The sequence below is a fragment of the Dama dama genome, chromosome 22 (genome assembly GCF_033118175.1).
Source record: "Dama dama isolate Ldn47 chromosome 22, ASM3311817v1, whole genome shotgun sequence".
Taxonomy (NCBI): Eukaryota; Metazoa; Chordata; class Mammalia; order Artiodactyla; family Cervidae; genus Dama; species Dama dama.
Genome location: NC_083702.1, coordinates 54,440,166 through 54,465,033, shown reverse-complemented (window position 1 = coordinate 54,465,033; position 24,868 = coordinate 54,440,166). Strand labels below are relative to the sequence as shown.

Sequence of the window (24,868 nt, the reverse complement as noted above, 5' to 3'; positions counted from 1 at the left end):
TTAAATGCTACTAAATGGCTCTCTACCCAGAAAAAGTTTCTTCATTTTGCAGGGGGTCTCAGGCTCTCCTGGAGTCCATTCAAATCTTCCCATTTAAGAACTCTTCCCTAAACTCCCACAGAAAATTTCCTATTGTAAAGAAATCCAAATTCTCCTATTTCTTGATAAACTGATTCTTAAGAAATCATTCATAAATTGTATTAAAGCAGAAATAAATTTACCTTTTCAGAAAGTAAACTCTAAAGTTGACCTACCTTTGCCCTCTCAACATCTCATGCTGTGTCAGAAAATTCTGTATTCATTTATTTGGTTTTATCCCAGCCCTTGACATACCTTCAACCCCGAGCACACGAACAAGAGAAAGTCTGGGGCCTCTCCTGTCTCTTTTCTGTCTTGTTCACTGTTTTCTTCTCAGAACCCAGTTCTGTGTTTAGCAAATTGTAAGAGAGAGATACACACACACACACACACACACACACACACACACACACACACACATGTACATATATGTATGTATGTATATATACGTATATACACGTGTGTATATATATATATATATATATCTTATTTAAAAGATAGCTAGCATATCAAAACAGATCAATGTGTATTAATATTTACTAATTAACTATCAATTAACTGTCATTAGAATATATGTATATATATGTATATATGTATATATATATCTTATTTAAAAGATAGCTAACATTTCAAAACAGATTAATGTATATTAATATTTACTAGTTAACTATCAATTAACTGTTATTAGAATCAAGATTTTGCTGGATTCTTTAGGAAACAAACATGCCTCTTTATGGTGTTTAACTTACCAAAACTTTTTCTCAGAAACTGTATCTTATACTCAAAACTACCTTATGAGATAGGAAGGCTATCTTCCTATAGCCTCAGTAGTAGCCTCATTTTACAGGAGAAAACAGAAAAATGTTAGGCAGTTGTTTAAGATCTTATAGTCAGTTCATGGAAGTTCTTCTTGTTCCACTATTTTGGAGCATGGTGTTCATGCTGGATTTTTTTTTTTTTTTAAATGTAAGTTGCCTGCATATTTATTGTCTCTACTCTGTGGGGATTTGGTGGAAACACTATGAAATACTAGAAGTAGATGTGCTTTGAGAATAAAGGTGTTATTTAATAATACTGTGTGTGCTGCTATCATAATATCACCCTGTTTATTAATTTCATATAGTAGAATTGATGTCTTTATGAAAGCTTTCCATTTTAATTTGAAATGATTCCAGAGATTGATATGATACTGATAACATGATTTGACTTGAGTTGGAACTCCATGGTGTCTCTTGATTTGTAAAAGATTTATTGAAAGAATGCTCAGAGATCTTGGAATTTTGAAGAGAAAACAACTATACATTTCTTAATATTCTAGAGAATCAACATTCTCTCTTTAATTGATTATGTGACTTCAGGCAAGTTGCTTAACCTTACTGGACCTGTAGATGGAGAGAATCTGGGGCTGGGGGTGGGAATGGGGAGTTGAGTAGGGGTAAGATGGGTTGGAGGATAAATCTAAGTGAAACTAATGATTTTAATGCTGTTAACTATTTTCAGTTGTATTCACTCCAGGAATTTTAATCATATTTAACTACTAAATAGATCAAAATTTTGCTTATGTTTTATCTTTTTTCTGTAATAATTCCATATTTTTATATTCTTCCATTTTGTGGTCATAAGACAAAGCACCATTGCCAAAACTGTTTGACTGTCAGATATACTGACTCAGCACTAGTTTTATATAGATAAGTTGGGCATGAAAGAAACAAAATTGATTTCACACAGGTACTGTATACTTTGTGTTGCATTAATCATTTCCTGGATCAATGCAGAAAGCTTTTTTTCTCTCAACTAATATTTAACATACATATTTTCCACTTTGTCATTGTAGAATGGCTGTTAATTGTAATGCCCATAAACTGTGGGTCATAAACTTATAGAGGTTTTGATATAAAGAAGAACTATAATATTATGAAGCATGGAGTCTTCTCTTTACAGATAAGGGAGGCTTAGGCAGGGTAGGTAAGTACATATAACTACGTTCAGAACCCAGGGTCAAGGAATACATCCCAAGAGAAGCTATACTTAATGGCAAATTTAAAGATAAGTGGAGAATAGTGAGATGATGCTCTTGGAGGGGGTAGCTGTGTGGAGGACTCAGGAAGCAGCATGTGGGAGAGGTTTTGAGTCTGGAAGTGCAAGGCACATTCATGGAATACAAAGTCAGAACATGGGAAGTGGCTGGGAAAGAAAGAAATAGTAGGATCATTCATAGTCTTGCAGGCCTGGTTATAGGTTACCTGCAAATGGAGGCACTGAAGGGACTAGTAAACTGAAGTATAAAAGAAGGAAGAGAAAATCTTTACCATCATTCTTTGAAACATCACACATTTGAAATCATCCCAGAGAGGAGCAATTCAGCACTTGGGCTTTGAAGTCAGACTCAAAGTTCAAATCTCAGCTACTTAGGTGTGTAGGAGTAAAGTTGCCAAACTATTCTCGACCTTGGAATACTCAGTTGTAAGTAAGGATAATACTATTACCCACTTCATAGGATTTCATGAGACAGAAATGAGAAAAGACAGCATTTGTATGTTTACCTGTTACCTTTTTTACTGTGAATTGTTGAATGTTTTCCAACTTTCCTTTTTGTTTTTCTTTTAAGCATCATTGTATGTTTTCCTTCTTTCCATGTTGAATATTTTCTTATTGATTTGCAAAAGCTCTTTATATATTAATGACATGAGTGTTTTGTCTGTCCTCTATGTTGCAAATATCTTTCTGAGCTTTTAATTTTGTCATTTAATCTTTTAATAGTTTTTTTTTTTTTTACTGTAAAAAAGTTAATTTTTACGTTAAAATTTTAATGTAAATATTTAAATATTTCAGTCTTTCCTTAGAGCCTGTACTCCTCACCATATGCTAAACTGCCTCTTGTTTATAGAATGATGGTATCAATTCCAGTTTTGTTGTCACTTTTTTCCAGGTGTACTGACAGAACAAGTGGCAGGTTCTCTGGGACAGAATCTAGAAGTGGAGCCGTACTCACAATACAACAACGTTCAGTTTCCCCAAGTTCAACCACAGATTTCCTCTTCTTCCTATTATTCCAATGTGGGTTTCTATCCCCAGCAGCCTGAAGAGTGGTACTCTCCTGGAATATATGAACTCAGGCGAATGCCTGCTGAGACTCTCTATCAGGGAGAGACTGAGGTAGTGGAGATTCCTGTAACAAAGAAGGCCCGACTGGGAGCCTCAGCAGGGAGAATCAAAGGGGATGAGCTCTGTGTCGTTTGCGGAGACAGGGCTTCTGGATACCACTATAACGCCCTGACCTGTGAGGGATGCAAAGGTAAACATCTTTTGGTTGGCAGTTTTCTCCTTACTAAGGTTTTTTTATATTTGTTGTTGAAATCCCTCAAAACTGGATTCTTTCCTTTTCCCAAATAACTTCCCATTTCTCTTCTTCTGCTTCTCCCTCTTCTTATCTCCTCACCTTCATTGGGATGTCATAGGTTTCTACTTATTAGAGTATTTAGCTTGGATATAAGTAACCTTTTCCCTATTCACAACCTCACATATAGTTAGAAGGAATTTATGATTGTGGGTTTTGTTTGTTTTTATTGTCTTTTTAAGAAAGAGACATTGCTGAACTCCTCTGTCTTAAAATTAAGGTCAAGGAGAATATGACTTTATTCAGTAAATATTTAAAAATACATTTTCATGTACTCTAGTTAATTGAGAAAGAGACAGAGGAAGGCAAACAGAAGGAAACAAAAAGGAATAGCTGATATTCAACAAATATTTCACTTAACAGGGACATAGCAGTGCTATAGGGGAATCAATAAAATTGCAATCCATATAGGATAGATAAAATACAACATATGAAACATGAAAATGACTCAGTATGAATCCCTATGTGATCATTCTCCTAATGAGGGCACAAATGATAAGTTTGTATAATTTGAGAGGAAGAACGTAGTGGACTAGTAGGTTCACCTATTTATTTTTTAATTTGTTCATTCAGTAAGTATTTATGGGATGTTACCATGTTAGCTTCTAGGTCATCGAAAGCTGATTAAGAACTATCCCTTGAGTAGAATCTGTTGAATGCTATGCCAATTTAGTGTTTCCAGATGCCAGTGATTGCCACAAAAATAAACAGAGGACCCAGCTACAGAAGAATGGTCGAGGACATTTCAAACTTTTGAAAGTTCAGATGATCACTTTGTCTAAAACTTGGTGTGACTTCATGAGATTTTTTTCCCAAAAAACAGTATTTATACCCCAAATTAAAAAATTAAGACAGATCTATAAAGAAAATTTTAAAGATTCTTTTATGACCTTCAAAATACTTTTATCCTTTTTGTGGAGGGTCAAGTCCATGTGGATAAAAAGAACATATAAATTCTTTGAAGACATAGATTATGTCTTTTTCAGCTTTGCCACACCTCATAGCATCTAACACAGTGTCTGGTATGTAGTAAATGTGGAGAAAGTGGTTTTTTGGAATGACATAATGAAAATCCGTGCTCATCACTTCCTAGATAAGAAGGGACATAGCCTCAAATCTCCTGCTTCTAAAGCTGACTCCAGAGCATTTATTACTGCTCTTTGAGCTATTTGTTCAAGCCAACATTGACTAACTTGGTAGTCAAAGGAAGAGAATCAAGTGCTCCATTTAGGCATTGAGATAATGGTGTTTTCCAAGCCAAGGGAATAAAACCCTGAGGTCAGTAACCCGGGCCAGATCGCCCCCTTACAGGTGAAGGCTGGCGTGAAGTCTGGTTCTCCTCAGAATTCTCAGCTGTGGTGGAGTGAGTAGAGGAACACCAGAGTGCTCTGGACAACCACAAGAAACAGCCACTCCAAAAGCAGACGGCATGAGAAGCCCACAAAGGATATAGAAGAAAAGTCAGAGCTGGGAGGCTGGTAGGCAAGTGCAGGGTTAGACAAGGGTACAGAAGTCTGGTCTAAGGAGGGCTGATTCTCAGGGCAGTTCAGGGAGGACAAGCTGGATCTGAACCTGGATACGTTTGTAAGAGCAGAGAAAGGCAGAGCTTTTCCATTGATTTTGATATGAGACTTTGCCCCCATGATGACAGCAAAAGGACAAGAGTGCAAGACAGGAAATGAGACAGAGTCAGGCAGGGCCCATGTTCCATATCAGGGGTTGGCAATTTTTTTTCTGTAAAGAGATGAATAGCAAATACGGTAGGCTTTGCACTGTAGCGGTCTTTGTTGCAATTACACAACTCGGCAACTCAGCTATGGAAGAGTGGCTTTACTTAGCCTACAAAAATAGGCAGGAAAATAAAAAACAGGTAGTGGGCCGAATCTGGCTTCTGGGCCTAGCTGTAATTTGCTGACCCCTGTTCTAGAGCAGTAACTCTCTTTGACCTTAATTTTAAAAGAGTTGAGTCCAGCATCAGAATTAATTGGGAGTTGTGCAGTGAGAGAGCCCAGCACTCAGGGTATGCATGCAAGAAAAATATTTCTTCTTTTATGTAACTGGGTTTAATCCAATTTCGAGCCCTGGTGGAAACCTCATTTCATTAACTCAGGATGATTCTACTGAATTTTCCTGAGGTTTCCTCTGAATTCCAGAATTACATAGCATTGTGGAGGGATTGGGCTTCCGAGGTGGTGCTAGCGGTAAGAACCTACCTACCATCGCAGGAGGTGTAAGAGCCACAGGTTCAGTTCCTGGGTCTGGCAACCCACTCCAGTGTTCTTTCCTGGAGAATCCATGGACAGAGGAGCCTGGCAGGCTGCAGTCCACAGGGTCGCACAGAGTCAGACACAACTGAAGCCACTCAGCACACACGCTTGCACATGGAGGGAGTGGGCCCAGAGGTGGGACTCAGTCCAGCATCCATGGGAGAATGTTCTTTCTGGCCTTCAGTCACCAGTGGGAAAGGCCTCTGAGCCACTGTTCTGGTGTCCTGACCACACCCCTCCTTCCTGGCCAGCCCCACAGGGTCACCTGGAAGGCCTGGTTCTCCAGGGAGACCCCATAGCTATATCATTTGCTTCTGAGCCTCACTGGGTGCAGGGAACCCCCGGGGCCTCCCCATACTCTCCCCTGGAAAAAGCACAAGAATCCCTCCATTCCAGGATTCCCCAATGATGTGGAGCTCCTATAAGCAAGCTTTCAGTACAGTATCCAGGACTCGGTCTGAGAATTAGGGGGTGGCAGGGACAGAGGGCGGGACCTTCTCAGATATTCAATGTGTCACTACTCTTTGCTTGTCTGCCTCTTCCAATCTGGGGAAACTTTATTAGTGTCTGGGATCTTGGGGCTTAGACTTTAGTGACTGAAAAGTCAATAATTGGCTCCTTCATGCTTTCTTGATGAAAAATCTGTCTGCAATTCGATTTCTGGGTCAGGAAGATCCCCTGAAGAAGGGAATGGCTACCCACTCCAGTATTCCTGCCTAGAGGATCCCATAGACAGAGGAGTCTGGTGGGTTATATAGTCCATAGGGTTGCAAAGAGTTGGAAACAAATGAAAATTGTTCTAGCTTAGTGAACGGGGAGGAGGTGCACAGAATAGGGCAGAGTACAAGCCAAAGAACCAATACCTGCGGGCCTAACAGCTTAGCCAACTTGGTGTCCCCACCCCACACCCCTTGGGTATCTGCATTTATTACACACAAAAGGAATCTCACTCCATAATATTCCATCAAAGGGAGTGTGAGCTCTGGGATTTGACAGGCATGCACTGAATCTGTACTTCTTGGCTGACTAAGCAAGTTACTTAACATATTAGTCAATGTTCAACAAAGTAAAGCAGAAACAGAATTTCAAGCAGAGAAGAATCCATACAGGAAAAGTTGGAAGGGCAGAGGAACAGCGTCTGTGCTGTGTTCCAGGAGGATAATCTAAGTCACATGCAGAACTGGAATGCCAGGGCAGTTGTTGTCCAAGAAGATGGGGAGGCAGGAAGCTAAAGAACTGTTGACTTCAGGAACACAGCACCATATCTGCCCTTTAGGGACAGGGAGCTGCCTTACTGCAATTACTGGCTCCAGAGCCATGGCGTGCCTGCTAAATCTGTACATATAAAAGATGAAGGCCCTGTGACAACTTTCTTAGTGCCCTGGAAGCTAGCAACTGGAAACCAAGATGCTGCCATAGCAGAACTTTGCAATCCTGCTTGCCAGCACAAACAGCAGAAGCATAGCTTTTGTTTCACTTCCACTTTTCAAATATCTTAGAAGAGGATCTGTTTGGCAGAGGTTAAATCATATCCACATTTAGCAGCAAGGGAGTCTGGGAAAGACTGTGTTCAACTATCCTGCCCTTACAGTAGAGAGTGCACGCATCCAGTTAGCCAGTCCTTGGCTGACAGAATATGTAACTTCTTTGAACCTCCAGTCTGCAAACTAGTGTTAACATCTATTTCACAGAGTTTGTGAGGGTTAAGTTAGATTTTTAGATGCAAAGATCCTGGTAGCTCTCTTGCCTTAGGACGTCACTCAGATCAGTCACATGTGTCATGCTTTAAACACACACACACACACACTCATACATATCCATGAGAAAATTTTTTAAAACTTAAAAACAAAGGAAAGATTTTAAACTTTGCTAAACTTCCTGATTTCGCTGGTCTCTATATCTGTTTCTGTTAGAAATATTTTTTCTTAAAGGCTTGATTTGATATAAGCACTTATGGCACCAATAAGATAAATTCTGATTCTTTTTTTAAAAATGTAATAACTACAGAGCACAAGCATAAGGCCGCGTGACAGTGGCTGTCGTTTGCTCGGCGCAAGATTAAATCGAGACCTGTCCCTCCCTTCAGTTATCAGTGGGGCATATGGAAATATGCTAAGGTCTGGATGAAATTTTGATTCAAACCTCAAGCCTCAGCTAACGAAACTGATCTACATCTGACTGGATATTTCAAATGGCTGCATTCACAAATAGGTCAATGTCACTCACAACCCAGCTCCATGCCAGGAAAGTCTAGCCTATCAGTGACAAAATGGTAGAACTTTTAAAAGGCATTTTATGAGTAAATGAGAGGCTTTTCATCCATTTGAACATATTTTTATATAATGTAGTGAACCCACATTAGACTTAGTTCTGTAGTTTAAGAGAAGATTCCAGAATTATTGAAACAATTGTGGTATATTGGGCAAATATAGTGTTTCCAATAGATCTTTTGTTTATGGTTCAGAGTTGAGATACCCTGACTTACTTATCAGTTCAGTTCAGTTCAGTTCAGTCGCTCAGTTGTGTCCGACTCTTTGCAACCCCATGAATCTCAGCACGCCAGGCCTCCCTGTCCATCACCAACTCCCAGAGCTTACTCAAACTCATGCCCATCGAGTCGGTGATGCCATCCAGCCATCTCATCCTCTGTCATCCCCTTCTCCTCCTGCCCCAATCCCACCCAGCATCAGGGTCTTTTCCAATGAGTCAAACTCTTTGCATGAAGTGGCCAAATTATTGGAGTTTCAGCTTCAACATCAGTCCTTCCAATGACCACCCAAGACTGATCTCCTTTAGGATGGACTGGTTGGATCTCCTTGCAGTCCAAGCGACTCTCAAGAGTCTTCTCCAACACCACAGTTCAAAAGCATCAATTCTTCGGCACTCAGCTTTCTTCACAGTCCAAACTTACTGAAATCCTATTTGACTTTGGGGTCTGATTTTATAAAATGCAGTAAGTGTCTCAAAGAACTCTATAGGTCAAATTATTTTAGAGTGTGATTCAAGGGGTAGGGTTTAAAGAATTTCACTGCATGCGATGCCTTTTGTAATAAGTGTTACAAAATCTTGGGAAGAGTAGGACTCAAAAGGCAGATAACCTGGATTCCAACTGGCTGATTCTCTTCCAAGTTACTTAATGTCTCTGGGCTTCAGAGTCCTTACCTGTAAAATGAGGATAATAATAAAGATGAGGAGGAGGAGGGTGAGATGATGATGATGGTAATGTGAGGATGAGAAACAGATAAATAACATATATTGAGTGATGATTTTGTGCAGGCTTTATCTAGAGACTTTACATGTACTAACACCTTTCATTTTCAAGAAAGCCCTTTGACATAGATTTAAATAAGGTAATATGTATAAAGCAGTTAACATAGTATAAATGTCCTTCCACTATTATTATTGTTATCACTGGATTGCCATGAAGAATAAAATGAGACATTGATTTTAAAACATCTAGTTTTGTACCTGGCACATTTGGGTGTTCAAAAAGCAAATGCTATTGTTGTTTTGTTGATGAATTCCTGCTATTTTATCATTGTTATTCTTATCTTCATCCAGCCTCCCTAATTTGGATCATTTGTTGTTGTTGTTCAGTCGCTAAGTTGTGTCTGACTCTTTGCGAGCCCATGGACTGCAGCACGCTAGGCTTCCCTGGCTTCCACTGTCTCCCAAAGTTTGCTCAGATTCATCTCCATTGAGTTGGTGATGCTATCTAACTATCTCATCCTCTGTTGCCCTTTTCTCCTTTTGCCTTCAGTCTTTCCTAGCATCAGGGTCTTTTTTAGTGAGTTGATTCTTCACGCCACGTGGCCAAAGTATTGGAGCTTCTGCTTTGGCTCAGTCCTCCCAGTGAACACTCAGGGTTAATTTCCTTTAGGATCAACTGGCTTGATCTCCCTGCAGTCCAAGGGACTCTCAGGAGTCTTCTCCAGCATTGCTGGTCCTTTATTGGACCGGAACCTGGTGGTCTGGAGTTGATGATGAGAGAGTGAAAGAAGGAAAGAGGCTAATATGCCCTGGGTTATGTGGCCAGCTGTTGCACTCCAGGGAATCAGCTAGAAATAGAGAGAGAGAGAGAAAGAAGGAAAGAAAGAAAGACACGGGACCCAAGCTCTGATGGAGCAAAGGTGCTTTACTGAATTCTGTAAGAGTATATATACCAGTAGCTTCTTTAGATAAAGATCAAGAGACCAAACTTTACAAGTTTACCAAGGAAGCAAGGTGCAATAGATGCCATAAGGCCAAGAGGCGATCCATAACAAAAGAGGGTCGTAAATAACCCCTTTCAGCAAATGGAAAAGCTAATGAAGGAAATCCTAGGCAAGCATCCCATCTCTTTGATCTCCGTCCTGGGAGAGGCTTGCATGCTCCTCTTGCCCCTGACAGGGAGTGATAAGGAACAGAGAGCTCAAGAGAGATAGGAAACAGCACAGAGGAATCTCACTGTTAAATGCTTCCTGACACAGCATCATAATGCGAAGGCATCATTTCTTCAGTACTCAGCCTTCTTTATGGTCCAACTCTCATATCTGTATATGACTACTAGAAAAACCACAGCTTTGACTAGATGGACCTTTTTCGGCAAAATGATGTCTTTGCTTTGATTTTTAATATGCTGTCTAGATTTGTCATAGCTTCCTTCCAAGAAGCAAGCATCTTTTAATTTCAAGGCTGCAGTCACTGCCTGCAGTGATTTTGGAGCCCAAGAAAATAAAATCTATCACTGCTTCCACTTTTTCCCCATCAATTTGCCATGAAGTGATGGGACCAGATGCCATGATCTTAGTTCTCTCTTCGTATTAGTTAACTAATTAAGCCTCTAGCTGCTGGGAGTTTGAATTAATTCAGTTTTTTTTCAGTAAATATTGTTAAATGCCAGCTATACTCCAGGCATTATTCTAAGCATAAGTAAAGTAAGTAAAGTCACTCAGTTGTGTCCAACTCTTTGCGACCACATGGACGATAGCCTCCCAGGCTCTGTCCATGGGATTTTCCAGGCAAGAGTCCTGGAGTGGGGTGCCAGTCCCTTCTCCATATTCTAAGCCTAGGAAATGCAGTGGTGACAAAGCAAACTTCTTGCCCTCGGTGTCACCATTTGAAGCAAAGTAGGAAAACAGTTCACACAGCTGAGCTAAAATAAATAAAAGGGAGAAATCAGTAAAACAAACAAAAAAGGTTAAAATTACAAAAGTGATAAAACAGTGTCTAAAAGAACATGCAGAAAAATGAAATGATAGAAGGGTGATTTCCAATGGATAAAAAGTGATATTTTTAATAACTATAGAGCAGTGATATAAGAGAAACTGAAGACAATAAAAATTAGATTTAAACAAGAAAAAATGTTTAAATATATAAGCAGTATGTAAATATGAAAGTAGTGACTAAAGGGAACAGTGTAAGCCTCCAGCACCTGGAAATTTGCCAACCTGGGAGTTTAAATGTCTGTTAAAGACCTGCTAGGCAAACTCTGCAGAGTGACATTATATTTACTCTTATTCTCCCAAAGATACCCAGTAGGGGTGAGGGTGTCAGTGATTTTTGCTTTCAATTCCTTTAGGCACTGAGACATTTTTCAAAGCAATGAGCACACGTTTTTCAAAAGTCAAATGGTAGAAAAGCCCCTGCCCAACCATTTCCACCTCAACTCCTGCTTCCAAGAGGCAAACACTGATAAGCACTTGTGGTTTCGTTTTGTGTGTGTGTGTTTTGCATTTTGTTTTTTGGTCGTTTGGATAGTCTCTATTTTCACAGAACTATCTTCCCTCCTTACAAACACAGAATTAGAGATATAGAGAAGGTGCATATAATTTTTAAGGTAATATTTCTTTATTATGTTCTTAATATCCATGGGATTAGCAGTAATGGCCCTCTATTTTTTTTTTTTCCTGATAGTAGTAATTTATGTCTTCTCTCTATCTTGATTTACTCAAGAGAGAGGAAGCACATATTTGTATCAAACACTGATGGTGGTTCAGTCAGGATGAGCACGGAGAACTGAATCAAGTGGAGGATCCTTTTCGGTTGTGGTGGGGTAAAGTCTAATTGGCATGGGTTTAAGAGAAAACGGAGGAGATCAAGTGGAGACAGCCAATGTGGACTACTTGTTAAAGAAGTCTTGTCACAAAGAGGAGCAGAGAGCAGGGCAATGAATAGAAGGATGGGGGCTGAGGGAGGGTTTTGTTTTAGGGTGGGTTTGGTTTAGAAGAGGACCAGTCCATCTTTAGTAAAAGAAAGGAAGGCAGATTATGTAGTACAAATACAGACAGATTGATGGATTTCATGGTGGTACACATGGAAATTCTCTTCTGAAAGGTTTAATTTTGTCAGTTAAATGAGAAGCTCAGCCATTAGCTGAGAGTCAGCCGTATGGACTGGTGTTGAGAGATTGAAAAGGAAAGTTTGTAACAAAGTCTAGGAGAGGAGAGGATGCTGGCTAGGGACATGACAGGATTGCCTGCAAGATGGAGGACCCCACTCCAGATGTGTCATCAGGAATAAATAAAACTATTAAGATGGTTGTGTGCTTCTTCCTGGCACATTGAGGCTACATAAAACTATTAGGCTGGCCCTCTTTTTTTCTGATAATAATAATTTATGTCTTCTGTGTCTCTTGATTGACTCAAGAGAGACGAAGCACTTAATTATGCAAAGACACTTCCCAAATAACTAGAAACAAGAGTAATTTCATTGAGTAGACAAGGAGATTCCTTGTCCACTTCTCTAAGGATGCTCTTTGTGTTTCTGTAGCCTGCTTTTCCCTGTCAGGAAGGAGGACAAGATTTGCTGCTAGATGGAATGTTCTGGTCCTTGTCGTCTGAGCATAAGGATTCCCTGTTCCTCCTTGCCCTCCCTCACTGACCTGGATTCGTTTCTTGAGACTGCATGCAAGTACTACTGCTATCCCTGGCTTAGCATGGGGGCTGGCAAACACTTTCTGTATGTAAAGAGGCAGAAAGTTAGTATTTTAGGCTTTACAGGTATTAAGGTCTCTGTAACAGCTCTTTGAGTCTGCCATTGTAGTGCAGAAGTAGATAAGTAAATGAATGATTATGGTTTTGTTCCAATAAAACTTTATTTATGGATGCCGACATTTAAATGTCATGTAATTTTTACATACTACAAATATTCCTGTTTTGATTTCTTTCAACCATTAAAATGTGTAAAAATCATTCTCAGGTTTGTGGGCCATACAGAAATAGTCAGGGAGCTAAAGTGATCCTTTAAGCTGTAGTTAGCCAACCCCTGGCTTAACCCAGTGCTCCTCATCAATGCTTCAGGGCCCTCTCTGCATCTACTTGTATCTGAACTTGGAACTTCCCCATTGCTACTACTCCTGAACTCTTCTGCACCAGTCTTGGGCCATGTTTCTTCATAAATTTACTCTGATTTCTGTCTTTCTGAGGTTCGTCAACATTTTTGATACACTGATGAAGTTGTATTCAAACATTTTTATAGACTATGATATTTTATTGAATTTTTCTCTTATTTCATGGTATTTTTTTCCCCAGAGGGAGTATAGAAGTGTAATGAATGCCCTGTGACTACTTAGTTGTCTGCAGATTTGTCTACTTTAGAGTAACATTAGACAACTTCCAAAGATAATTCAAAGTCAGATCTTTTTAAATTTATTTAAGGTAAAAAGATTATTACAAATTGTATTGGACTTCCCTGGTGATTAAGAATCTGCCTGCCAGTGCTGGGGACATGAGTTTGATCCCTGGTCAAGGAAGATTCCACATACAGCCGGGCAACAAAACCCATGTGCCACAACTACTGAGCTCATGTAAGACAGTTACTGAAAGCCCATGGGCTCTGCAGCCCATACTCTGCAACAGGAGAAGCCATGGCAAGGAGAAGTCTGTGCACCACAACTATAGCCCCTGCTTGCAGCAATGAAGACCCAGTGAGCCAATAAGTAGATTTATTAATTAATTAAAAAGAGAAATGGTAGTGATAAAAGTAAGTGTTGAAAAACCAGGTCGACATATTTTTGTGACTCCCTAAGAGTTAAAATGGGGGGGACTTAAAAAAAACGTTGTTGTTGTTTAGTCACTAAGTTGTGTCTGACTCTCTTGCCACTCCATGGACTGTAGCCCACCAAGCTCCTCTGTCCATGGGATTTCCCACGCAAGAATACTGGAGTGGGTTGCCATTTCCTTCTCCAGGGGATCTTCCCAGCCCAGGAACTGAACCGCGTCTCCTGCACTGGCAGGCGGATTCTTTACCATGGAAGCCATTAGCGAGGACTAATTTTCATCAACTGTAATTCAAGAGTTTGAGAGTTTGCTTTTTGAAAAACAGTGATCTAAAACAGTCACCTGTCAGGTGATTGGGAGTCTGTTGTTGAGTTCTAAAATTTTCAGCAAGCAACTCAAAGAGAAAAATTGAGATCCTGAAGTCTAAGAAAGTATGTGATGGAGACCAAGTTTACCTAGTTTAGTATTGGCAGCAATTCTCTCTAGTTTCTGCTCTGTTGCAGCTTTCTACCAGTGAGCAGATGTGGAAGAGACAGCTGAGGTGGGAGAGGGAGAATAGGATGTTTCTGAAGAAGTTCTGGTTTTTTGCTTTAATTATCTATTTATTTAGGTCTGCTGGGTCTTAGTTGCAGCATGCAGGATCTTTAGCTGTGGCGTATGAACTCTTAGTTGCAGCATGTGGGAGCTAGCTCCCTGACCAGGGATCAAATCCAGGTCCCCTGCATTAGGAGCGGGGAGTGTTAGCCACTGGACCAGCAGGGAAATATCTGCGAAAAAGTTTTGGGGATAGGGATGAAACTGTGGAGCATTTCACAGGAATTAGGGATTTCGGGAGATTAATGTCAAAAGATAATTTTTAGAAATGCATTCTTACCAGAAGGAAAGCATGATATAGTCGTTACGTGCGTAGAGTTTGGAACTGAGCCTATCAAGGTTCAAATCTGAGCTCTACTATTTACTGTCTATGGGACCTTGAGCAAATTACTTAATTTCTGTGTAACTCAGTCCCCTTATCTGTAAGATGGAGATAAGAATAAGTCTACTTCATAGGGTTGTTATGAATGTTAAGTGAAATACCATATACAAAGTGTTTTAAAGTGTCTGATACAAAATAAGTCATATATAAGTGAGTGTTAGTCACTCAGTCATGTCTGACTCTTTGTGACCCCATGGTCTGTCCACAGAATTCTCCAGGCAAGAATACTTGAGTGGGTTGCCATTCCCTTCTCCAAGGGATCTTCCCAACTAGGGATGGAGCCCAGATCTCCTGCATTGCAGACAGATGCTCAGGGAAGCCCCAAACAAAAAAGCAGGATGTCCAGTGTTCTGCATAATTGAGGGGTCTGTTTTTACCATAGCTATTCACCTGCCCCCCCCCCAGGAACCCTCCTAGTGCAACTTACTCCTCAGATGGCAATGCCAGCCCTGTCTACTCATCTTTGATTACCAGGGAGCCTCTGTTCCTCAGAGAATTTTCTTTCTATTCATTTTCAAATGACTTTTTTGATATGGGCATTGTTGAATATGCACTAGATAGAGGTATGTGTATGGATGGATTTGCATAAGTATAAATACTGTATATGTAGCCTTATTTAAGTGATATAATGATAGTATTGTGTTACCACCTCAGAGTGAAAGTTAGTTAATTCAGCTATTGAGATGATAATGATTTCCTTCTCAGTATTAATGCAATATTAACAGAATAAAAACAAACAAACAAAAAAACGCTGCAGAATTGTCCTAGCACTGTTCCTTTGACTCATCTTGGAATAAGGAATTTTATTTCTGTTAATTATTGAACTATCAGTATTGATCATGATTTTAGAGGGAATCATCCTTGGGAGGGGCTGAAAAATAGCGGAAATATTAGCTCAGGTAGGCTTAAGTGGTCACTGAGTTCAATCATTTAGTACCAGGAAAAAAAAAAATCTTTTTTTTTTGTCTATAGTTTCTTTTGAAATGCATGATCTGGTATTTGCACTCCCAATATCAACATTGATCTGAAGCACAGTCTTTTTTTAGACTTCATGTGGTTAGATTTGACATTTAGGAAAATGGTAGTATCTTTCCTACTGAGAGTTACATGAGCTGAGAAATTTACAAGCACATTTATGACTTGCTTGACCTTGACGTCGCTAACCTTTTCTTCAGCCTGTTTTCATACTGAGTTAGTTACCCAGGGCTGAGTGTGCCTGTCACCCCCTCCCTGTGTTCCCTGCCTCTAAGTCAGGCATCCATCACCCTCTGGCCACAACAGCCTCTTGTCTCCAGTCTCCAGTCTCCCGGGCCCACCTTGATTTTCCTCCAAAGCATCTTCCCAACATACAGATTAGGTTAGATCCTCCCCTGCCAAAACCCTTTAAAGGCATTTTAGCTTCTTTACTTGGAGTTCAAGGTCATTTAATCATATTCTGTCCCACCACATGCCCTCATCCAGTTCCCACTAATTCTCCCCACACTCTACCCTCCCATCAAGATGGATTATCAACCCTCCTTTGGAATTTCCATAACTCCATGCCTTTGCTCATTTCCCAGTCTTTCCTTCCTCCTTCAAAGTCCATGTTTCAAAATTCTACTTATTCTCTGATGTCCAGCTCAAATACTAATTCCATCATGAGTTCTGTGACTCCCCCATGCTTAGTCGATCAGTCGTGTCTGCCTCTTTGTGACCCAGTGGACAGTAGCCCGCCAGGCTCCTCTGTTCATGGGGATTCTCCAGGACAGGACACTGGAGTGGTTGCCATGCCCTCCTCCAGGGGATCTCCCCAACCCCCGCAGGGATCGAACCCAGGACAAGTCTAGTGTCTTGATGAAAAGATATCATATGGACTCAGAATAGCCCTGAATAATTCCAAGTGACCTCCCCTACTTAGAATTAATCAGGGTCCCACGGACGGAGGAGCCTGGTAGGCTACAATCCACAGGGTCACAAAGAGTTGGACACAACTGAGCAACTTAACTTTCACTTACTTTCATTCCCAGCCCATATAATGCCTTTTCTTCAAGACTCTAGCTTTCTCAGTGATGGGAAGGTGTCATATACTTATCTTACTAGAACAATTTTTATTGCCTTCTGCTTGGGAAATTGTAATAACAAATGTGCAAGTCTCTAAGTCTATGATGGAACTGCTGTCTCCCCTTTAATGTGGCATATCCTTCACAAGAATTTAGAATGGCCATGGAATGATCACTTTTTCATCTATATCACAATAATTTATTACTTAATTAGCTCTCCTATTACTCTCCATTGCATTATACTGTGATTTTACTTCTTTGTCTTGCCACTCAGTTGGAAGCTCTGAGGACAGGAATGTTTTCTTCATCTTGGTATAGCTCTTGCATTCTTTGATGAAGCATGCAGATAGTAGGGGATTAATATTAAGTGATTCTCTTGTGATGTGAGAGGGGCAATTATAGCCTCGTGGTTAAGAGTATGGGGTTTGGTGGATGATTGCCTGGATTTGAACTTTCTAGTCTATCTATTAACGATGTGCTCATGACCAAAGTACTTAACCTCTATGTACCTTTTTTCTTCATCTATAATATGGGGACACATAATATTACCTTCATAATAAAATTGATATAAAGACTAAATAAATAATGCAGGTGAAGTGGTTAGAACAAAAGCCAGTGGGTGTTTGATAAATGTCAGCTATTATTCCAAACAGGAAGGACACAGCTGTCTCAGTTTTGACAGAGGCATGAAGACAATAGATGCTATAATTCTAAGCAAGCCCATCTTGTGGTGGGTAGTTAAAGACTATTAAATATCGTGCCCACTTTGAAGGTTTGAAGTGAGGAGGAAATTACAGAGGGAGCTTTAAAGGCTTAGGAAATGTGACTAGTGTGCTGGTAATCCCACATCCCCATTGCAAAGGGGTGGGGTGCAGCTGTCTGCCCCTGAAGGCCACCACTGGAAGTTCAGTTCAGTTCAATTCAGTTGCTCACTCATGTCTGACTCTTTGCAACCCAATGGACTGCAGCACACCACCAGGCTTCCATGTCCATCACCAACTCCCCGAGCTTATTCAAACTCATGTCCATCGAGTCGGTGATGCCATCCACCATCTCACCCTCTGTTGTCCCCTTCTCTTCCTGCCTTCAATCTTTCCCAGCATCAGGGTCAGTTTTTGGCATCAGGTGGCCAAAGTATTGGAGTTTCAGCTTCAACATCAGTCCTTCCAATGAATATTCAGGGCAGATTTCCTTTAGGGTGTACTGATCGGATATCCTTGCAGCCCAAGGGACTCCCAAGACTCTTCTCTAACACCACAGTTCAAAAGCATCAATTCTTCAGTGCTCAGCTTTCTTTATAGTCCAACTCTCACATCCATACATGACTACTGGAAAAACCATAGCTGTGACTAGATGGACCTTTGTTGGCAAAGCAACATCTCTGCATTTCAATATGCTGTCTAAGTTGGTCACAGCTTTTCTTCTAAGGAGCAAACGTCTTTTAATTACATGGCTGCAGTTACCATCTGCAGTGATTTTGGAGCCCAAAAAACTAGTCTCTCACTGTCTCCACTGTTTCCCTATCTATTTGCCATGAAGTAATGGGACCGGATGCCATGATCTTAGTGTTCTGAATATTGAGTTTTAAGCCCAATTTTCCACTCTCCTCTTTCACTTTCAAGAGGCTCTTTAGGTCCTCTTCACTTTCTTCCATAAGGGTGGTGTCATCTGCATATCTGACGTTATTGATATTTCTCCTGGCAAACTTGATTCCAGCTTGTGCGTCATACAGCCCAGCGTTTCTCATGATGTACTCTGCATATAAGTTAAACAAGTCAGGGTGGCAATATGCAGCCTTGACGTACTCCTTTCTTGATTTGGAGCCTGTCTGTTGTTCCATGTCCAGTTCTAACTGTTGCTTCTTGACCTACATATAGATTTCTCAGGAGGCAGATCAGGTGGTCTGGTATTCCCATCTCTTTCAGAATTTTCCAGTTTATTGTGATCCACACAGTCTGAGGCTTTGGCATAGTCAATAAAGCAAAGTAGATGATTTTCGGGAACTCTCTTGCTTTTTTAATGATCCAGTGGATGTTGGCAATATGATCTCTGGTTCCTCTGCCTTTTCTAAATCCAGCTTGAACATCTGGAATTTCACTGTTCACGTACTGTTGAAGTCTGGCTTAGAGAACTCTGAGCATTACTTTGCTAGCGTGTGAGATGAGTGCAGTTGTGTGCTAGTTTGAACATCCTTGGCATTGCCTTTCTTTGGGATTGGAATGGAACGTGACCTTTTCCTGTCCTGTGACCACTGCTGCGTTTTCCAAATTTGCTGGCATATTGAGTGCAGCACTTTCACAGCATCATCTTTTAGGATTTGAAATAGCTCAACTGGAATTCCATCACCTCCACTAGCTTTGTTCGTAGTGGCGCTTCCTAGGGCCCTTGACTTAGGAAGACTTGACTTCTCATTTCAGGATGTCTGGCTCTAGGTGAGTAATCACACCATCACGATTATCTGGGTCATTAAGATCTTTTTTGTATAGTTCTTCTGTGTATTGTTGCCACCTCTTCTTAATATCTTCTGCTCCTGTTAGGTCCATACCGTTTCTGTCCTTTATTGTGCCCATCTTTGCATGAAATGTTCCCTTGGTATCTCTTAATTTTCTTGAAGAGATCTCTAGTCTTTCCCATTCTATTGTTTCCCTCTATTTCTTTGCATTGATCGCTAGGGAAGGCGTTCTTATCTCTCCTTGCTGTTCTTTGGAACTCTGCATTCAAATGGGAATATCTTTCCTTTTCTCCTTTGCCTTTAACTTCTGTTCTTTTCACAGCTATTTGTAAGGCCTCCTCAGACAACCATTTTGTGTTTTTGCATTTCTTTTTCTTGGGGTTGGTTTTGATCACTGCCTCCTGTATGATGTCTCAAACCTCCATCCATAGTTCTTCAGGCATTCTGTCTATCAGATCTAATCCCTTGAATCTATTTGTCACTTCCACTGTATAATCATAAGGGATTTGATTTAAGTCATACCTGAATGGTCTAGTGGTTTTCCTACTTTCTTCAATTTAAATCTGAATTTTGCAATATGGAGTTCATGATTTGAGCCAGTCAGTTCCTGGTCTCGTTTTTGCTGACTATATAGTGCTTCTCCATCTTTGGCTGCAAAGAATATAATCAATCTGATTTCAGTATTGACCATCTGGTGATGTCCATGTGTAGAGTCTTCTCTTGTGTTGTTGGAAGAGGGTGTTTGCTATGACCAGTGTGTTCTCTTGGCAAAACTCTGTTAGTCTTTTCCCAGCTTCATTTTGTACTCCAAGGTCAAATTTGCCTATTATTCCAGGTATCTCTTGACTCCTTACTTTTGCATTCCAGTCACCTACAATGAAAAAGACATCTTTTTTGGATGTTAGTTCTAGCAGTCTTGTAGGTCTTTATAGAACCATTCAATTTCAGCTTCTTCAGCATTACTGGTCAGGGCATAGACTTTGCTTCTTCAGCATTACTGGTCAGGGCATAGACTTGGATTACTGTAATATGGAAAGGTTTGCATTGGAAATGAATAGAGATCATTCTGTCATTTTTAAGCCTGCATCCAAGTACTGCATTTCAGACTCTTTGTTGACTATGAGGGCTACTCCATTTCTTCTTGCCCACAGTAGAAGATAGAATGGTCATCTTAGTTAAATTCACCCATTCCAGTCCATTTTAGTTCACTGATTCCTAAAAGGTTGATGTTCACTCTTGCCATCTCCTGTTTGGCCACTTCCAATTTACCTTGATTCATGGACCTAATATTCCAGGTCCCTATGCAATACTGTTCTTTACAGCATCAGACTTTACTTCCATCACCAGTCACATCCACAACTGGGTGTTTTTGCTTTGAGTCCATCTCTTCATTCTTTCTCAAATTATTTCCCCACTGTTCTCCAGTAGCATATTGGGCACCTACCAACCTGGGGAGTTCATCTTTCAGTGTCCTATCCTTTTGCCTCTTCATACAGTTCATGGGGTTCTCAAGGCAAGAATACTGAAGTGGTTTGCCATTTCTTTCTCCAGTAGACCACATTTTGCCAGAACTCTCCACCGCAACCCATCCATCCTGGGTGGCCCTACAAGGCATGGCTCATAGTTTCATTGAGCTAGACAAGGCTGTGGTCCATGTGATCAGTTTGATTAGTTTTCTGTGATTGGGATTTTCATTCTGTCTGCCCTCTGATAGATAAGGATAAGAGGCTTATGGAAGCTTCCTGATGGGAAAGACTGACTGAGGGGGAAACTGGGTCTTATTTTGGTGGGTGGGGCCATGCTCAGTAAATTTTTAATTCAATTTTCTGTAGATGGGAGGGCTATGTTCCTTCTCTGTTGTTTGACCTGAGGCCAAACTATCCTTCAAAGGCCAAACTCTTATCCTTCTCCATCAGAGGGCAGAGAGACTGAACATCACAATCACAGAATACTAACCAATCTAATCACATGGACCACAGCCTTGTCCAACTCAATGAAACTATGAGCCATGCCGTATAGGGCCACCCAAGATGGATGGGTCATGGTGGAGAGTTCTGACAAAACGTGGTCCACTGGAGGAGGGAATGACAAACCACTTCAGTATTCTTGCCTTGAGAACCCCCAAAACAGTATGAAAAGGCAAAAAGATAGTGCACTGAAAGATGAACTCCCCAGTTCGGTTAGGTGCTGAACTAGAATCAGTTCATGAACTCCTTATTGCCAAATTCAGACTTAAATTGAAAAAAGTAGGGAAAACGGCTAGACCATTCAGGTATGACTTAAATCAAATCCCTCACAGTTATATAGTGGAAGTGAGAAATAGATTTAAGGGACTAGATCTGATAATCAGAGTGCCTGATGAACTATGGATGAAGGTTCATGACATTGTACAGGAGACAGGGATCAAGACCATCCCCAAGAAAAAGAAATGCAAAAACACAAAATGGTTGTCTGGGGAAGCCTTACAAATAGCTGTGAAAAGAAGAGAAGTTAAAGGCAAAGGAGAAAAGGAAAGATACACCCATTTGAATGCAGAGTTCCAAAGAATAGCAAGGAGAGATAAGAAAGCTTTCCTCAGTGATCAATGCAAAGAAATAGAGGAAAACAGTAGAATGAGAAAGACTAGAGATCTCTTCAAGAAAATTAGAGATACCAAAGGAAATTTTCATGCAAAGATGGGCACAATAAAGGACAAAAATGGATTGGACCTAAGAGAAGCAAAAGATATTAAGAAGAGATGGCACAATACACAGAAGAACTATACAAAAAAAAAAAAAAAAAGAAGAAGAAGAAGAACTATACAAAAAAATCTTCATGACCCAGATAATCACGATGGTGTGATCACTCACCTAGAGCCAGACATCCTGGAATGTGAAGTCAAGTGAGCTTTAGGAAGTACCACTACGAACAAAGCTAGTGGAGGTGATGGAATTCCAGTTGAGCTATTTCAAATCCTGAAAGATGATGCTGTGAAAGTGCTGCACTCAATATGCCAGGAAATTTGGAAAACACAGCAGTGGGCACAGGACAGGAAAAGGTGTTTTCATTCCAATCCCAAAGACAGGCAATTGCAAAGAATGCTCAAACTACTGTATAATTACACTCATCTCACATGCTAGTAAAGTAATGCTCAAAATTCTCCAAGCCAGGCTTTAAAAATATGTGAACTGTGAACTTCCAGATGTTCAGGTCAGATTTAGAAAAGGTAGAGGAACTGGAGATCATATTTCCAACATCTGTTGGATCATCAAAAAAGCAAGAGTTCCAGAAAAATGTCTATTTCTGCTTTATTGACTATGCCAAAGCCTTTGACAGTGTGGATCAACACAAACTGTGGAAAATTCTTATTCTGAAAGAGATGGGAATACCAGACCACCTGACCTGCCTCTTGAGAAATCTGTATGCAGATCAGGACGTAACAGTTAGAATTGGACACAGAACAACAGACTGATTCCAAATAGGAAAAGGAGTATGTCAAGGCTGTATGTTTGCACCCTGCTTATTTAACTTGTATGCAGAGTACATCATGAGAAATGCTGGGCTGGATGAAGCACAGGCTGGAATCAAGATTGCCGGGTAAAATATCAGTAACCTCAGATATGCAGATGACACCACCCTTATGGCAGAAAGTGAAGAAGAACTAAAGAACCTCTTGATGAAGGTGAAAGAGGAGAATTAGAAAGTTGGCTTAAAGCTCAACATTCAGAAAACTAAGGTCACGGCATCCAGTCCCATCACCTCATGGCAAGTAGATGGGGAAACAGTGGAAACAGTTGGAGACTTTATTCTTTGGGCTCCAAAATCACTGTAGATGGTGACTGAAACCATGAAATTAAAAGACTCTTACTCCTTGAAAGAAAAGTTATGACCAACCTAGACAGTATATTAAAAAGCAAAGACACTACTTTGCCAACAAAGGTCTGTCTAGTCAAAGCTATGGTTTTCTGAGTAGTCATGTATGGATGTGAGAGTTGGACTGTAAAGAAAGCTGAGCATCAAAGAATTGATGCTGTTGAACTGTGATATTGGATAATACTCTTGAGAGGCCCTTGGACTGCAAGGAGATCCAACCAGTCCATCCTAGGGAAAAGCCGTCCTGAATATTCATTGGAAGGTTGATATTTTAGCTGAAACTCCAACACTTTGGCCACGTGATGTGAAGAACTAACTCATTTGAAAAAACCCTGATACTGGGAAAGATTGAAGGTGGGAGGAGAAGGGGACGACAGAGGATGAGACGGTAGATGGCATCACCAATGCAATGCACATGCGTTTGAGTAAGCTCCGGGGGTTGGTGATGGACAGGGAAGCCTGGCATGCTGCAGCCAATGGGGTTGCAAAGAGTCGGACGTGAGTGAGCAACTGAACTGAACTGAATGCAGATAATGGCGCCCTCCTTCACAAGTTCCCATGCACACACTGCTCCACTCAGTGCCTGCACCGCTGCCTCAGGCCACCGCTGGCCCACGCCTCCGCCAGAACCTCTGGGACACTCATGGGCAAGCCTGGTTCAGTCTCTTGTGGGGTCACTGCTCCTTTCTCCTGGGCCCTGGTGCACACAAGGTTCTATCTGTGCCCTCGAAGAGTCTGTTTCCCCAGTCCTGTGTAAGTTTTGGTGGCTCTGTGGTGGGGTTAATGGCGATCTCCTCCAGGAGGGCTTATGCCACACCCAGGTCCCATGCACCCAGAGTCCCTGCCTACTGGCATGCCACTGCTGACACATACCTCCACAGGAGACACTCAGACACTCAACCCCAGTGGGAGAAGTATGGGCTTTTATGAGAATTAGGAAAAGCTATCCCTCTTCCCCAGATAAGGTCTATACACTAAGGAGGCCCTGTTGCCCTGCGCCCAATGGAAGGGTTGTCAATAGGATCACTTGAGGAGACTGACAAATATTCTCCGCAGCTGAGGGACACCAGAGACTGATGTCTGTCTTTCGCCTGAGGAGTTGAAAGGTCAAGAGAGCAGGCAGCTGACTGCTCATGGATAGGTGGGAGAAACTTTCTCTGAGTTTGTTGGAGAAAACGGCATGGGGTTAAGTCCATGCTAAGAGCACCACATGGAGGGACCTCAGAAGAAAGAAAATGGAGGTGAATTGCCAAATTCCTAGAAGCAGAGGAAGATACAAGCCATGGGCTAGAAGAGAGACATATTTGCCCTCATCAAGGAACTTCATGGGAGAGGGGAGGAGTTCTCAAAATAATCCAACCCATGGGAGAAAGAGTCAATTTCAGAAACTTGCTAGGTAGAAACCAGCTTCTGACAACACCAGGCAAGTAAGCACTTCCCTGTCACTTCCTCCCATGCCTCGCACAATTCTCTCTTGATTCACCACGGAAGAGTCAGGAGCTAGGGTCATTCAGGTTCATGGGTGGAGGAGGAACAGGAGAAGCAGAGAGCGAGTCAGTCAATCCCTTGCCCTACTCCAGACAGCTGAACTGAAGCAGCAGTGGCTATGGCTACATCCTCTTCAGGGAGATGCTTATTTTTAAAGCAAGGTTTGCATGTTTATTATTATACCAAGTTGGGTATATTAAGTACTGAAATGAAACCTTAAATGTGACCTCTCCCTGTCTGCCTGGTAAACAGTCTCTTGTTTTTTAAGACAGCTCATTTCTCGCTTCTGAGTCTGACCTCTGCATCCAGAACTGACCAATTCAGCCAGCCTCTTTGCCCC

The 24,868-nt window shown here is 41.1% G+C and overlaps 1 protein-coding gene across 4 annotated transcripts in view; it reads left to right on the top strand.

Moving 5' to 3' along the window:
* The window catches only part of NR1H4 (nuclear receptor subfamily 1 group H member 4), a 78,450-nt gene that overhangs the window by 31,863 nt on the left and 21,719 nt on the right, over positions 1-24,868 (top strand). For all 4 annotated transcript variants that reach the window (XM_061125550.1, XM_061125551.1, XM_061125548.1 and 1 more), the window contains one exon: positions 3,008-3,373. In XM_061125550.1, coding sequence (XP_060981533.1) covers positions 3,008-3,373 — 366 coding nt within the window. The remainder of the gene's footprint in view (positions 1-3,007; positions 3,374-24,868) is intronic.